This window comes from Anastrepha ludens, chromosome 6, assembly GCF_028408465.1.
Source record: "Anastrepha ludens isolate Willacy chromosome 6, idAnaLude1.1, whole genome shotgun sequence".
NCBI lineage: Eukaryota > Metazoa > Arthropoda > Insecta > Diptera > Tephritidae > Anastrepha > Anastrepha ludens.
In genome coordinates this window covers 51706802-51723489 of record NC_071502.1, presented here as the reverse complement: position 1 = coordinate 51723489, position 16688 = coordinate 51706802, and the positions used below count along the sequence as shown (strand labels likewise).

The 16688-nt window shown below is 35.5% G+C and overlaps 1 protein-coding gene across 1 annotated transcript; it reads left to right on the top strand.

Annotated features, from left to right (window-relative positions):
- The first annotated feature begins 3696 nt into the window (after window positions 1–3696).
- Window positions 3697–9724, top strand: LOC128867630 (probable cytochrome P450 12c1, mitochondrial). Its single transcript, XM_054109044.1, has 6 exons — window positions 3697–4000; window positions 4108–4231; window positions 5005–5251; window positions 5829–5942; window positions 8073–8508; window positions 8577–9724. Exons 1-6 carry the CDS (start codon window positions 3881–3883, stop codon window positions 9171–9173), a joined length of 1638 nt encoding a protein of 545 aa, XP_053965019.1. The 5' UTR covers window positions 3697–3880; the 3' UTR covers window positions 9174–9724.
- Window positions 9725–16688: the final 6964 nt, after the last annotated feature.

Genomic DNA, 16688 nt, shown 5'->3' with positions numbered 1-16688 from the left:
GACCTCTATGAAAAATTAACAAAAATTAACAGTCTTCGGTTTATGGGAACAAATCCCGTAAAATATCACAAAAACTAGTGTTTTATCCTTAAAAACTAGTAGACTATAATATAGTCAGTGTAATCCCGCGACAGGGTAGACCAACGACTGAGTTGACTGAGAAGGACAAGTTAATACGCGCGCCTAATAAAAAGAGATAGCAATATGTTTATTTCGCAGGCGCCTCTGCGACGTAGGTTATCTTTCTAGGGTTAATCGTAGGTTATCTTTCTAGGATTGATCGACTCATGTACCTGATTTACCACTGACCATCTGAAAGTTCGGGGCACGACTGGTAGACATCGTGTTTTACCCATTTTCTGTATTTTGCGAAACAACATCCCTTTTCTTAAATCGTATGTTTTAATTATACCTTCTGGTATCCCGTTGGAATTCAGCTTGCCAACAATGTTGACGATATCCGGATCGAGTTGCTGTTGTAGGACCACCAACTTTGAACTCTAGGAGTTAGGTCTATTTTAGTGCGTGATGCCTTCAATGAGTTGCAATTAGTATAAATCACAGCCACTTCCAAACAAATAGTGACGAAAATGTTTGACGGACGCAAATACTGCCAACGTTTCGAGCTCATAGGAGTGATATCTAGATTCAGCGGCGGAAGTTGTTTTGCTGAAATATTCTACAACGTGAAGTTGGTTGTTGATACGACGTAAAAGCATGGCACCATAACCGATTGAGCTAGCATCAGTGTGCAATTCTATAGGTTGTTGTGGGTCAAATATTACTAGAACCGGCTCATTTGTAAGGATGTTTACAGTTTTCTTTCGAATGCTTTCGAGCTCTTTTAGTATGCTCAAAAAACTCCTCTACTCTTCAGTGAAAATTACATCAAATTTGGTTTACAAATTCCGGAGATCAGCGAGTTGAAGCTGACAATGTTTTTAAAACTGGTTTTATTGCATCTCGTTTCACTCTCTATATCAAACTTATAATTTTTTGTTAATAGCTACTTTCGATTCACCACTTCTTTGTTGGCTTGAGAATTCCGCTGCTCGGCAAGCGAAAATTTTGTATTTGAAAGCAACAACAGTTTCACCGTTAAGTGTAACTACGAGTAAATAATCTATAATTTGTTAAACTATGTTATTGATTAGTTTTCATACTCATGCAAACCCTGAGGTGAGTATACACGAATATACTCGAGTACCAGGTTAGGAATTCACTTGCATTAAAAATGCCATACATGAATCATGATGTAGTGGTTTGGCAATACTGGTATATCGAAGCTGGAAAAACGATTCGGCCATGTAGAGTCCCATAGAAACATCGCTGCATATACAAACGTATATATAATATTTTTTTATTCAAAACCAGTTCTTAAAATTCGGGAGCTTTTATTACATTCAGGTCTCGTGTTTAGGCACAAAATGACGAGAAATGCTTTTGACGAAGTTTTGAAACATTTACTACCTACTAGACTATACTATATATCTACTATATACCCTCTTAAAAACAAAACCACCAGAAGAATAGGAAGATCTTAAAGGCACATTCTCGGTGTGAATTTTGGAATTAGTCTGATGCCAGTAATTAATGAGTACTTCTATTAGATATTTTTATAGAGTCGATATTTTTCTTCGATACCTTTAATGAGTTCGAATATCGAGTACCTGTTCACATATGGCAGATTACCTGCAAAATTGACAATCAGCTGTCAATACTGTTGTGAAAGGTTTTTGCTTCATAGAAATTATTTGGATCGAATATTTCGGTATTTTTGGTTTTTTTAATTATTATTAACGATATGAAGAAAAGGCAAGGAGAAGGAATAGTTGATTTAATCGCGCAATTGGCTGCTAATAATAAACAGTTGGAGGAAATACGTAAACGACGTCTACTGGGTTGCAAAAAATTATGGCAGCAATACGCATTCGAAATTCGATGTTACATTTTATAATAAGTGATAAGAGGACTCATGTTTATGGACACACGCTTTTTTTATGTTATATGAATGCATAGTTAATAATACCTAACGAACATTTTATTAGAATTATGTCTACAAACCTGTTTTCTTTGCCGGAATTCATTTTATTTAGTTTTAATTTTGACGTTTCTCTTTCCGCGCGTAAATGATCTATTACACAGAAAACAGAGGGTTGTATGCTTAAAAGTGAGCTTATTATCTAGAATTATTTTATAATCTCAGATTTTGGGAGAGAAATTTTGTATAAGAAATCTCGCTGTTTAATTACGGATTGGGAGTTAAGCACGAAAAAGTAGATCATCTACTTCAAGGTGAACGTATTATAACTATGTTTTCAGCCTCGTAACCCACACCCGCAAGTATTTTTTGCCAAATTTAATACTTCACTGCTTATTTGCATATGTTTGAATGCATTGATTCACATTTTTTCTTTGCGAACTGTCAAAACAAAAATAATCCGATTATGCCAAATCATATGCCCATTGAATTCAAGGGAATTTCTTTGTTTTATTCATTACTCGCTGAGGGGTAGAAGAATCAAAAACAGCTAATATTTCCAATGTGCAAATAACGGGTGATTTTTTAGCTATTATCTTTTTAAACAGTTGGTTTAAACAGCTGACGCACGTTTCGTGTTTTGGTTCACTGTCAAACATCTTCGTCTTACAAACGAACAACGCTTGCAAATCATTGAATTTTACTATAAAAATGCGTGTTCTGTTAAGAAAGTTTAAAGCCGAAAAATTGTGTTCAGCGACGATGCTCAGTTTTGTATCATGGGTACGTAAATAAACAGAATTGTCGCTTTTGGAGTGAAGATCAGCCAGAAGAATTGCAAGAGCTACCAGTGTATCCAGAAAAGGTCACAGTTTGGTGCGGTTTATGGGCTGGAGGTATCATTGGACCGAACTTCTTCAAAGATGCTGCGATTCGTAACGAAACTGTAATTTTTTTTGCCCAAAATGCAAGAGCTTGACTTGCATGACATGTGGTTTCAGCAAGACGGTGCCACATGCGACACGAGTACAGTGAACATTTCATTTCACGTTCGGGACCTGTCAATTGGCCACACAGATCGTGCGATATAACGCCTTTAGATTATTTTTTGTGGGGCTATGTTAAAACTCATGGCTATTCAGACAAGCTTGAAGCAGGCAAGACAACATTAAAGCATTTATATGTGAGATACCGGCCGAAACATTGGAAAGATTATGCCAAAATTGGACTAAGCGGATAGACCAGTCGCGGTCAACATTTGCGTGAAATGATCTTCAAACATTAAATTATATGGCCTGTACTATCGATTTAAATAAAAATTTCGCGCAGTTTTCTGAATTTTACGTGTGTTTTTTTGAAAAACTTTCCTATAGCTCTTAAAAAATCACCCTTTATAAGTACATATGTATGTGTGTATGTATATGTACGAGTATGTGTATATCACCGATGGGCGTACATTTTTATCAGAGTCTAGATATAATATAATATTGAAGTGCAGCAAGTATGCCACTGGTAAAATAATGTCAATTTTCAACTTATAACTTTTTCCAATTAATTCCATATACTTGTAATTATCTTATCTTGTTCATTGTCCCCTCCGTGCTGTTCTGCTACTGCAAAGATAATTGCTTGCATCAACTATCAAGCACTTGCATACATCAGCTATGGGAATTTGAACTCACTGGTTGTGGTGAATGCAGCGAACCTATGAACCTATCAGTTCAATTTCATAACTCAAACGAAACACTTCCAAAGTGAGGCTATTCTATTAACACTAAAACGATTTAAATTGCTAAACAGATATATATACATACATACACACATACGTACAGCCAAATACATTGTCCTATAGAATAATTCTTTGTTCATATTTGGAGTATTTATGTGAGTGTACTGAAAATGTCAATAATTTGCCGCAATGCCGGCATATCTCTCGCTCGAATGTGTGTACTCGGTGAAAAGCAACAAAAATTAAAGCAATACCAAATAGTGCTGCAGTCGACAGCCAGCAATGACAAGGTAAAGTAAACCAAAGGAGTGTGAAACCCTCATTTGAATAGTCTGTTAAGAAAATATCCGTTAACAGCTTTATAGCAACCAATTATGTGCGATTTTTTGTATTCTAGATTGAAAATGCTGAGAACAAATCAGCACAAAACCCATTCGATTTGGAGTGGCAGCAAGCGCTACCTTACAAATCCATGCCCAGACTGACGAGATACCAAATGTTTCGGGGCTTTGTGAAAGGAGGTAAGACGAAATTAAAGTTTATGAGAATTAGAGATGTTTTCCAAAATGAGTAATGCTGGACAGCAGGAATTTTAGTCCCCTGAAAAAAAAACATAGATGTTTAGTATTAGTCGAAAAGGTTCAGCGAACTTTGTAAAAAATAGTTGTAACGATTTTCATATTTACTCGTAGCATACCATCAGCGTCAAAATAAAATGTACACCATATATTGTTAAGTTTTGACTATTTAAATAAATAAATGTAATTTCAATTATTTTTCATACTTCCTTCAATTATTTAGTTCATGCGAATATAAAATTTTTAAAAATTCGGCGACATTTAATTAAAATTTCAACCAATTTTTACTCAGAATTTTTAGAAAAATTTCGGGTATGCAGTTTAATAGATTGTTTTGGCATTAGAAAGTATAAGTTTCAAGTAGATAAAAAATTACACTGATTTTTAAGAATTTTTTAGACGCGGTGCACTTTCTGATTAACAAGTTTGAAATCTTGATAAAAATTTCACGAATTTTTATAAATTGTGTACAACGTTCGAAACTTCGCTTTATATGGTTCCTCTTGTGGTATGAACTATATTATATTTTTATAGAAAAATAATTCAAATTACAAAATAAATAAATAAATAGTCAAAACTTATCAATATGGGGTGTTCACTTCATTTTGACGCTGACAGTATATACACAACTGTTTTTGTTTTAAATAATGAAATTCTTTACATTTCAATTATTGATGTACATATCTGATTGCTTTCTATATTTCTTTACTCTTTAGGGGAATTCGTTGATCTCTCCGTAAACGATTTTCTTCTTAAATGTCGTGAACGATTTGGTGATATTTATCGCATGGCTGGCGTTATTGGGCAACCAGATTCGGTAGTGCTCTTTAATGTAGATGACTTCGCGAAGGTCTGTCGCACCGAAGGTATTTGGCCAACTCGGCCAGGCACAGATGCCGTCAGGTATTACCGTGAATCGCGAAAGGATGGCTTTTTCAAGGAAACCATGGGTCTGAATGAGAAGTACGAAAAAATATGTAAAATTTGAATTTTCAGTTCTTATATTTGTCAAAATATTATATGATTTTTCAAATATCTGTCCGAAAATCTAGAAAAAATTAAGCTTTCTAATTAAAGAAAGAAGTAATATAGTTTTCTTTAGAAATAGCGCGTATCTGAATTGAATACAGCAAAATATACTTTTATAAACTTTCATAAATTTAAAGTAACCTTTGTCTAGTCAAGAAGGTTTTCCAAGGACTAAACATGAAATGCATAATGAATGCTTTATTTAAAATCTTTTTTTTTATAATTTTTTTATTATTATTTTATATAATAATTATTTTTTAAATTTTTTTTTTTTATATTGAATGCTGTCTATTATTTAGCTAGTACCCAAATACTGCGCTGAGTATTTTCTTACCTTGTTACTCAGCTCAAAGTGTAATATTTTAGCTTAGAGAAAAGGGTTATTGAAAACCGTGTCTCTATTTTGACCTATTTTCGTTATTAAGTATTTACTATTTGCTGCACATAAGCGCTTATACTTATTAGATCGTTTATTTAAATATATGAATATTTGCTTTTTCTTCCAAAATAGCGGCGAAAAGTGGGGCACATTCCGACATTTGGTAAATCCTGTTTTGATGCAACCGAAAAATGCAAAACTCTATTTGGAGCCACTACAAAATGTGAATTTGGAGTTTATAGAAAGGTAATTTTGATATGCCTATATGTATGTATAATATAAGGTGCTTACACTCTTTTTGCGGGCTTGGTCGAGTTTCTCCTCCTATTTCTGGTGTGCGTTAATGTTTTTTTCACAAATGGAAGGACATACAGTTTTAAGCCGACTTTGAACGGCAGATAATTTTTATGAGGTGCTTTTTCATAGCAGAAATACACTCGGAGACTTGCCAATGCCTGCTGAGGAGGGACCGCTGCTAGAAAAACACCTTTTTTTTATCATTTTGGAGTTTCATGAACAGAGAAACGAATTTACGCACTTGCGAATTGTATTTGAGAATGGTATAGTTTGAGATCATATAGATCAAGGCCATTACATTGGACAACAGGGAAAATTAAATGGAAAACTTTTTCTTCTGATAGCATTCCATATTGCGGTTGTCTTAGAGCGGGCTGTACTTAGACTCTTGCCTCGTTGCGTTGCCGCTCGGTGGAAAGCGCGTCCAAACTCTCCTAAAACCTGTTTGACCCTAATAAAATGATAAGAAGGCCTCTCATTTCCGCGTATCTAAATCATAACGACTGATGATAAATATTTCTGCTGTAGGCCTTGGCCATTCCAATAGGACTCATATATTTCCTTGACAAATTCTTTCAATGCAACCTCTGATCTAGTTTCAAATTCTACTTGAGTTACGAGTATTTTAAAGAAATTATCAACCATCTCAAGCAAGCGCTGCATTGGAAAAAACCAAAGTACCGTAAAACCACTTGCTAGTAGCTTGCGATGGCTTCAGGACCCGTTTGACAGCTATAAGTCAAACCAAATTTGGCCAAATCGAAAACAGTCGATTTTGAGACGCGTATAGTCCTAAAGGTAATAGACGAGTATATACCAAGTTTATTGTAGGTATCTAAATTTTGCGATTAGAAATCGCCTTCAGAAAGTTCAACGTATGGCGCTCTTAGAATCACACCCTCTGATGCTCTAAATGCCTTTGGGATGATTGGGAAAAATAATGCAGGGAACACTGCTGCTCGGCTTGCCACAACTAATCAATGGCGCGATTTAGGTGTTGCACACTCGCCCATAATACTCTGGGTTCAACAAATCCTGTTCACTGTTGTTTGGATGAACCATATTTTAATAGGTTCTTTAGTTTAAGAATCCCAGCTAGACGTAAGTGGGCTAACTATATACTTTCTTCTTTACTGATGGCTCGAAGCTTCACGATAAAGTTTGCTCTGGCGTCTACTGCAAGAAACCAAAAGTAAGCATTTCGATTCATCTTCCTAATTAGTGTAGCGCATTTCTGAAATTCTAGTCATTACTCACGTAGCCGTTTAGTTAGGCAAAAATGTGACTACCTTCAGAAAAATCTATATTTATTCTGGTAACCACGCGTCGAATAAATTTCCTGGTGGGGCCGACACTAATTCAATCATTCCTCACAAATGCCAGACATCTATTAACAAGATGGCGGAATAGATGAATTAGCGAGGGAACAGTACTACTCGGCTCCATCTTGATATGGAGACTGTAGGTATACCTCTCTGAACCTACAAGCTGCGTTGTGCAAGTAGCATTGCCTCTTCAGCCAACATGAGATGGGTTGATAGTCTGGCATGTAACGTTACGGAAAAATTTGGTCTTAATGGCAGTCCAGATGTACCTCATTTGAACTATTATCTAAGCTACAGTAAAAAGGAGGAGGAAGAGTCTGTTAGACATCTTCTTTGTGGCAGCCTTGCGTGTCATGTCAGTAGGTTTATCGTTCTTGAATGATACCGATGACCTTAGGGATGTAAGTGTTATCCAGATCAATGGGCTTGCGCTTAAAAGAAAATGGTTTAAATGGCAGGTAATCTGCCACTCTGGTATTACAAAGGATTGGTAAAGGTCTATATGAGTCGGCTTAAATACCGACTACTACTTCTATCTACCTACCGTCTACACTTTCTTTCTAATTATTAAATGCATGGACGGAAAGGTAAGCAAAAGAATGGAATATAATGGCTAAGTCGATTCCTCTCGTATTCATTTTCATTCCGTTTTGACCTTAAATAAAAATATTTTCATAGTTCAACAAGTTGATTAAACTTTTAACCAAAAAATATTTTATTTTTTTCTCACTTTGACTTCTCAAATTCTGTTTAGAATTCGCGATATACGCGACCCACAGACCCTGGAAGTGCCGGAAAACTTTCTGGACGACATCAATCATCTCGCCTTTGATTCGGTTGCTGTAGTTGCATTGGATCATGAATTCGGTTTGATACGCAAGAATCCCGACTCACAGGAGGCCAAGATACTTTGCGAAAATATGAGCGCATTTCTAGAGTCCATTTTTGATTTGGGAATCAAACCATCATTCTACAAATACATAAAAACACCTACATACAGACGTTTTGAAAAGTCAATGGATCTTATGTTTGATGTAACAAATCGTTATGTTAACGCAGCGTTGGATCGTTTAGAAAAAAATCCCGCCAAGGAGGGTGAAGAACGAAGTGTATTGGAAAAGTTATTAAAAATCAATCGGCAGACTGCTATCGTAATGGCTATGGATATGCTAATGGCAGGTGTTGACGGGGTAAGCGCACTTACATTTATACTTGCATACATATGGTTATATTACAATATATTTTTTTTATTCAACAGCCGTCTAGTGCGTTCGCTACCATTCTGCTATGCATCGCTAAAAATCCAGAAAAACAGCTCAAACTACGCCAAGAACTCTGTGCTGTGTTACCACACAAAGACGACCATTTCACTATTGAGAATATGAAACAATTGCCATATCTGCGCGCCTGCATCAAGGAAGCATTACGCATATATCCCATTGGCTTTGGCAGTGCCCGTGAAACTGGTGCTGATCTAGTATTGAGTGGCTATCAGGTGCCCAAAGGGACGCCCGCGTTTATTAGTTCGAATATGCTGCCAAATGAGGAGCGTTTCTTTCCGCGTGCACGTGAATTCATACCGGAACGATGGTTACGCAAACAGGATGCAGCGACAAGTGATGGCAAGCGCCTCATTGCAGATAATTTGAATAAATTTATTAATCTGCCTTTTGGGTTTGGTCCGCGTAGTTGTGTTGGCAAACGTATTGTGGATATGGAAATGGAATTGACGTTGGGCAATTTGGTCCGCCAATTTCATATCGAATACAACTATCCGACTGATAAACCTTTCAAATATCATCTTATTAGCACGCCGGCGATTCCTTTGAAATTTAAATTTGTCGATTTAAAATAAAGACACAAACGATGCTTTTTAATTACCCTACTTAAAGATATGTGCATTAGAGTGCTTAAAAAAATGCGATCTTCCTACCGGAATCATCAAATCTATTAGATTTTAAGGCTTCTGCCAAAATATTTCGGAAAAATATTAAGATTTATGTAAGCTGGACTTATTTCAAAATACATTAAAATTTTATTGTAAAAGAAATTATTTTTTAAAATTACATAATTATTAAATAACTCAATCAGATGATAAAAGAATTAAAGCTTACAAGGTTTGGATAAAAATATGGGAAAATTTCGACTATCTAATTATTTAATTCGGCCTCTGTAGCCGAATGGAGAGAGAAAAGGTGCGAATCACGGTGAAACACCAAACTGAAGAAAAAGTTTTTCTAATAGCGGTCACCCCTCGGCAGGAAATGGCAAACCTCTGAGAGTATTTCTGCCATGAAAAGGTCCTCATAAAAAATATGTGCTTAAACTGTAGGTCCCTCCATTTGTGGAACAATATCAATAAGCACGCCACAAATTGGAGGAGGAGCTCGGGCAAATACCCTGAAAGGGTGTACGCGCGTATATATATATATATATATATAGTTTTAAATAATTTTTGTTTTCGACAATAAATTATTTCATACTACAAAGAAACTATATATTTAACTCAAAGTTTGAAACTTTGTGCACAATTAAAAAAAAAAAAAATAACAAATTTGAGTTAAAATTTGAAACCTTTTATTTAGAATTTCTGCGTACGCAATTTTTGGGCTGTTTAAGTTTAGTGAAGTAGTGTGCCAGTTTTAAGCAGCTAAAAATTCCAGTCAAAAATTTCCAACGTCTTTTTGCACACTATGTCAGTTTTTTCAACTGGTTAGACCTCTTTATGTATGGAAATTAAGCATACGGAGAAAGGTAAATCAATTCTAAAATTTGGCGGTTCATTGTGTCGGAGTTGTGTCGTGCTTGAACAGTAGTTTTTTTTATCATGGATCTGCTTTTTTTCAAACACTCGAGTAATATAACTCAGTAGGCACCAGTTACGGTGCTTTCCAACCTATCCAATCCCATCGCAATACCAATCCCAAATAATCAATGAATGAATGATAGCTTCTTCTTTTTCTTAGTCCGTGGTGGACCATAGCTTCATCAACAATCCTCCTCCAGTTCACTCCCTCTTTTACAACATTTTTCGAATTACGAGCGTTCATCTCTTTCAAGTCTGCTGCGACGTCATCATTTCTTTCTTCGTCGGCCTCTGTTTCTTCCTCCTTTTAGACGTAAAGTAAACAATTTTCTTTGAATTTTCTTATCTGGCATTCTTATAATGTGGCGAATCCATCTATTATAATCTTTTATAAGACGTATTGTATTCGGACCACCAATAAGATGGCTCCTATCAGCTTCAGGATGGATGTTTGATTCATACATCCATCGAAGTTCAAACTACGCTCCGAATCAACAATATATTTTAGTTTTGGGTCCACGGAGGCATAACCACGTTTGGTAACCACAATACAACTTCTACCGTTGGTGCGGATACGAGTATTGAAAAACATTTATTCAACTACTTGTTGGTCTGAATGTCGTTTCTCATCAGAAAATCGTTTTTAATCCAGACGCAAAACTCGGATTTTCCTCATTTCGTAAATAAAAAAAAGCTTCTCTAACAAAATCAGTTATAATACCAACACTAATGAATGAAATTCCTTTAAATTGGGAATGAAAATGTTAAAATAATAGTTGAGCTCTTATATATATTTTTTTTAATTTTAGAATGAATTATACAATTTTTTGTGAAAACAATATATTTTTTGTTCAACATTGTGAAGAAAAAATGTTCAGTTCTTGACGAAGACATACAAAATCATGTTGGAGTTCTAGTATTGTACTAGGTGGTTCAATAAGTTTTGCGATTCGATAAGAGAGGGCTTTGCTACCAGCCAATATTTCTTTTGTAATGTTAAATCATTCTTTGTTCAAAAGTTTTCTACGAAGGAGGTATCGTGCGGTGATCGAATTTTTATTTTGCAAGGTTTAAAAGCAAACGAAATTTTTTAACGAATGTTGAAAGTGAATAACAAATTTTCGCCATCAATTAGTACAGTAGAAAGATGGGTTGACGAATTTGAACTTGGTTGTAAAAGCTTTGAAGACGATCCACGTCAAGGACGTACAAAATTGCAATAACACCACAAATCGTAGAAAAAATATAGGATATCGTATTGGAAAATCGTCGAGTGACTGAAAGAGATTTAGTGGAAGCCCTAAGCATCTCTTTGGGCAATTTAAGCAATATTTTGACTGAAGTATTGGGTTTCAGAAATCTCTGTGCAAAATGGGTGCCGCATTCGCTAACAATGGAACAAAAACGCATACGAATGCAACTTACTCAGCAAAATTTATAGTGTTCTCGAAAGGATAAAGTGGATTTTGCGCATCGATGAATCATTGCGGACGGGACTTGGTATATCACCATGTTCCTAAATCAAAAATAAGAAGCTAAAGAATAGTCCGAAACGAATTCGTGTCCAGAAATCGGCCAAGAAGGTGTTAGCATAATGTTTTTTGGGATGCAAAAGGGATGTTGTTTGTGAATTACTTGCAAACTAGTGCAACAATAAATTCGGAATATTGTTGTAACCTCTTAGATCAACTGAATGAACAATTCGTTGCAAAAGAAAAAAAAAATATTTTTCATTAGGACAATGCCACGTGTCACAAGATCATTTTGACAATGGCTAAAATCCATGAATTAGAGCTCGAATTGTTTGAGCATCCACCGTATTCACCAGATTTTACCCCTAGCGACTTTCATCTGTTTCCAGACTTAAATAAATGCATGCGTGGAAAGCGTTTTTCATCGAATGATGAGATCATAACAGCTGTGGAAACGTATTTTCCAGTGTTTCCAGATTCTCACTTCAGGGATCGAATTCATAAATTGGAAGCGTGTTGATGTTCAGGGAGACTATACTGAATAATGAAGTGTATTTTGAACCATAAAATTGTGTTTTGCTTATCGAACCGCAAAACTTATTGATCAACCTGCTAATTAGAGGTCCTGCATTTTTTATTCCGAATATATTGTTTCTTCTTCATTCTTTCAAGTAGCTCAGCAAGAATGTGAAGGTAATATGTCGTCGAATAGTATGTCGAAAAACATTTTTTCCGGGTAACGAACAACAAAAAAGGGACTGCAAAATTTAATGGAGGTTATGGCTATACTCATTTGCTTACAGTGACGGTCTCTAATTTTTGGCGCATACTTATTTCTTCTTCAATTTCCTTGTTTAGTAATCACCCATTTTATATTTGCACGGTGTTTCTTTCACCAGATGTTTGACCAAACTCTTCCTCCAATTTGTGGTGTCCGTGTTAAGACTGCCCTACAAATGGAGGGACCTGCAGTTTCTTGTTGACCCTGAGCGGCAGCAGGATACGACTTTTATACTTGTTGACAACTGTGAAACTCTTTTACTTCTCTCTAAGGTTGTTGTTGTTCTGTTACAATAGTACAAAATACTACCCATACATTTTTAGGTAAAGTTGGGGAAGTGGCTGTTTCTGGGCGGATGTAAATTCGCGTCGTTACGTTACTGTTGAATCGACTGGTGTAGGAACGCCTCCTACAGGTTGTGGTGGCTAGCAGAGCATGAACACTTAGTTTCAAGGCATCCGAATGATGAATATTTTAACAATTACCGTGACCTAACGACCTCACATATACAGGGACCGCCATCTATCGATACGGATTTGAACTAGGTATTATTTGAAGAATGGTAACACCTAGCTGTCATCTGATTTGACAGAAAATTAGTTTTATTCTTCCGCTGAACGAAAATGGTTGTGTACACGTTCAAAGAACGCTGGGAAATATTGCGACATTACTTTGAAAATCATGGTAATGTTGCAGAATGTGTACGAAAATTACGTACGGCAATGGGAAGAAGAAAAGCACCGAATGAAGCGTATGTGCGTTACTTTGCGAAAAAAGTAAGAGAAACTGGGTTGCTTATTGACAAACCAACGCGTGACCGATCAAAAACCGTGCGTACACCCGAATCAACAATTGATGCACTGAAGACCAACATACGCGATGTCATAGCTGAAACACAGCCGCATACAATCGAAAATGTGTTGAAAAATTAGAACGATCGTATGGGAAGGTGTATGGCTAGCCGAGGCAGCCATATGAATGAAGTTGTGTTCCATCATTAACCGGAAGGATTGTACTTCAAAATAAAAAAAAACAGTTTGGAAAAATATTGAGTAGTTTCTTTTTTAAAGCATTTTTAATTCCGTAAAGTTATATGGCGGACCCTATATTTAAGAAATTTAATTAAGAATTAGTTTTAAATTTTACCATTTTATAATATAAAAACCATAAATACCAAATAAAAATCTTTAAAAAAGAATCAATATTTGACAAACTTCATATCGCGCAAATTAATTCCAAACAAACACTCAAGCGATGAAGTTGACGGGAAATTACCAAGAGACTAAATCACGTTTGATCAATATATGATCGGTGTGAAATGATTGATGTACAGTTGCTGCATTGAAAACTTAAGTGCTAGGCCCCTTAATGAATGCATACAATGACAGACGTTGGCTAAAATTGATTTGGCAGCTTGCCTGTCTAAATGTCAATACAACTAATCGCGTGGCAAACATTGTTGAGGTATTTGGCAATAAACGCACGAAATATCATTGCAATAAAAAAATTTGTAACAGGTGGTGAATTTAAAAATTTTCAGTAAATCCATAGTTTACTTTTCTATGCTGTTCTTTCTTATCATTTCAGTTGATGGGCAACAAATTGTGATGCTATGTAGACAACTGTAATTCAAAATCACCTTCAACTGTCACTTGAGTTTTAGTTGAGCTGTAAACAATGGCTGCTGTCCCTTTTTCCGTGACATTGACTGCTGACTGACAGACTCGATAAAATTTACATCAGTGATCACCTGGTACCTTTTGCCTCGTGAGAAAATCGGTTTCTGATATGCATAAATCCGCTCAACGAACTGCGGGTAGTGCACTGTCAGTCTGTAGAAATAGTTAGGGATCTGTATATGCATGTATTTGTTCATGTGAGTAAAAGAAAGTCGTATAAAGAGGAAAATTGCATAAAGTCACCTTACAGACATTAAAGTTTAAGCACTTGCACTTGACACTTTGCATATTTGACACCTTTCGAACACTTGACGGTTCAGACGCTTTGTGGTCACTTATTTGCGATTTCATTGTTAAGGTAAAATAAAAGAAATTTTGTATCGATATAAAACGATCGACGAGCTATTTTTATGTAAGAATTGTATGCACCGAAAGTCATATTTACAGTATACCACTCGAGTATCGCCTATATAGAAGAACATATAGGTGCCTAAGCAATAGGAACTTCGGAAACTCCTTTAATCCATGTATGGTACTGTGGATGTATTACAAGAAAACCAGAATTTCAACATTTTTGACCCATCATATAAAAACTTATTCGCGGCAAAAACTGAAGTCGATTCCGGCAAATGTTTTTGAAAAATATTTTGATAATTTGATGTTTCGTTATCATAAGATTATTAATGCGAAAGAAGACAAATTTTAAAGCGATACGATATAATTAAATGAATTATACAAAATTTTATTGTCAAATTATTTTCCTAAATTTAGAGAATGTAGGAACACCTGGCGTTTTGTATATAATTAAATCAGATTAATTTAAATCGGCAATTCATGCACTATAGCAATAAAAATATGAAGAAATAAAACACTATATAGAACATCCTCTATCCGAAGCCAATTTGTAAGGTGATCTCGAATTGATTAACATTTTCCGTTTGATTTAAATTGCGAAAAAACATAGCTATTAAAGGCCACAATTTAACGAAATCTATTGAATATTTGAATTTAATAATTCCACTGAAAATATTAAGCTGCCACACCCTCTACCACTTATTCGAAATTAAAACGTATGTATGTAGGTTTCAATCATACAAAGAAAACTACAAATATTGGTAATCAAAATTATATTCTCAAGAATATTATATAATACGTCTTTATACTGGCATTCAAAAGCTAGCCAATAGTCATTTTAATGATTAGTGGTCAGTAATAGTGACTAGAGATTGTTGTTTAAATGCCAGTTTCATTTAAATTAGCTGCAATCTCTGTACACAAGGGGCGCTGTACCAGCAACAATTCGTAAATTCTAATAACGCGAGAAGCTCTGTGAATTATAATTTTGGGAGCAAAATTGTGGCAGACGTACTCAAATTTATTACCAGTAGCTGATATCCGCACCGTAAACGAGTGGGTTGAATCGGTTTGGGTTCGATGCGAGAAATATCATTCACTAGATCTGAAAATCCCAGTTTTTTATATATGTATGCTAAAAATATCGGGATTACATGTCAACAATTGCGTGACTTTCGAGATTTGTAATTTGGAATGCAGCATACGAATTGCAGGCAGAAATTAGGTTAAAATACTTCGAAGCGATACTTGCTAGAACGATTGAACAAAGTACCTCATTTCAACTATTGCAGAAGCCGCAAGAATGAGAAGGATGAGGAGTCTGTCAAATATGCTCTCTGTTACTGTCCTGTGTAGCATGCCATTGGGTTTAAACACTTCGGCACATCGTTATTGAATGATACTGATCCCCTTAGGGATATCCTATAAATGTCAGCCAGATCAATGGGTTTGCACTTAAGAAGAAAAAAATGTTTTAATCACAATGCGTCGCCAACGGTCTAAGTGAGTTGGTTTAGAGTCTGACTGCCATTTTTCCCTACGTACCTAACATTATTTATATGTATACGAAATTGGACTCTGGACCGCATCTATCAATTTCTTAAAAAATAAGTAAATTCAAGAGGTCGTCATGGGTTTTGCCAATACTATTCTTCACTATGCATTATTTTTGTAATATAATCTCAGAAAAAATCGAAAATCGAAACATTTTATATCCTCTACGGTAACAACGGTGTATATGAGATTTCAAATTATAGCGAGTTGTTTTCTATGTTCAGTAGTTAATCCAGTCAATGGCAAATCGGGTTATTTAAGCCATTCGGAAGTGCTTTAAATAGTTTAAATAGTAGTTTTCGCGATTTGTAGAACAACTTAGAGCATTTTTTTTTTAACTTTTACTCTGGAATTTTATCTTAAGAGCTTCTGGGTTGGAAGAGAAGAAGAAAAAATGCCTGCAGAGGCGACCAATTAATCCTTTCACGTCCATGTTCCTCTTCTTACTATCATTCCTGCCTTTATAGCCGCTTGTTTACTGCAACTACTCGTAGATATCTGATGTGTGCAATTCGAAAGTAGATATGTATATAAATATCTACAAATAAAAATCATTTTTTTTCAAAGTGGGTCACTTAACAAGTCGTTGCTTCAGTTGGCTATACCTTTGTTCAACCTATTCTGAACCCATCATTTATATGCTTAAGACCCCTTATGACTACCAGTCATTTACGAATAACTTAAAAATAAAGTCTTTTACTTTCATAGACACCATTTAGCATTT

Bases quoted from the DNA above. Each gene is read 5' to 3' on its own strand.
- LOC128867630 (XM_054109044.1), top strand. From the start codon at position 3,881: ATGTCAATAATTTGCCGCAATGCCGGCATATCTCTCGCTCGAATGTGT. The intron at 4,232-5,004 runs GTAAGACGAAAT...TTTACTCTTTAG, and splicing joins TCGGGGCTTTGTGAAAGGAG to GGGAATTCGTTGATCTCTCC. The intron at 5,943-8,072 runs GTAATTTTGATA...AATTCTGTTTAG, and splicing joins AATTTGGAGTTTATAGAAAG to AATTCGCGATATACGCGACC.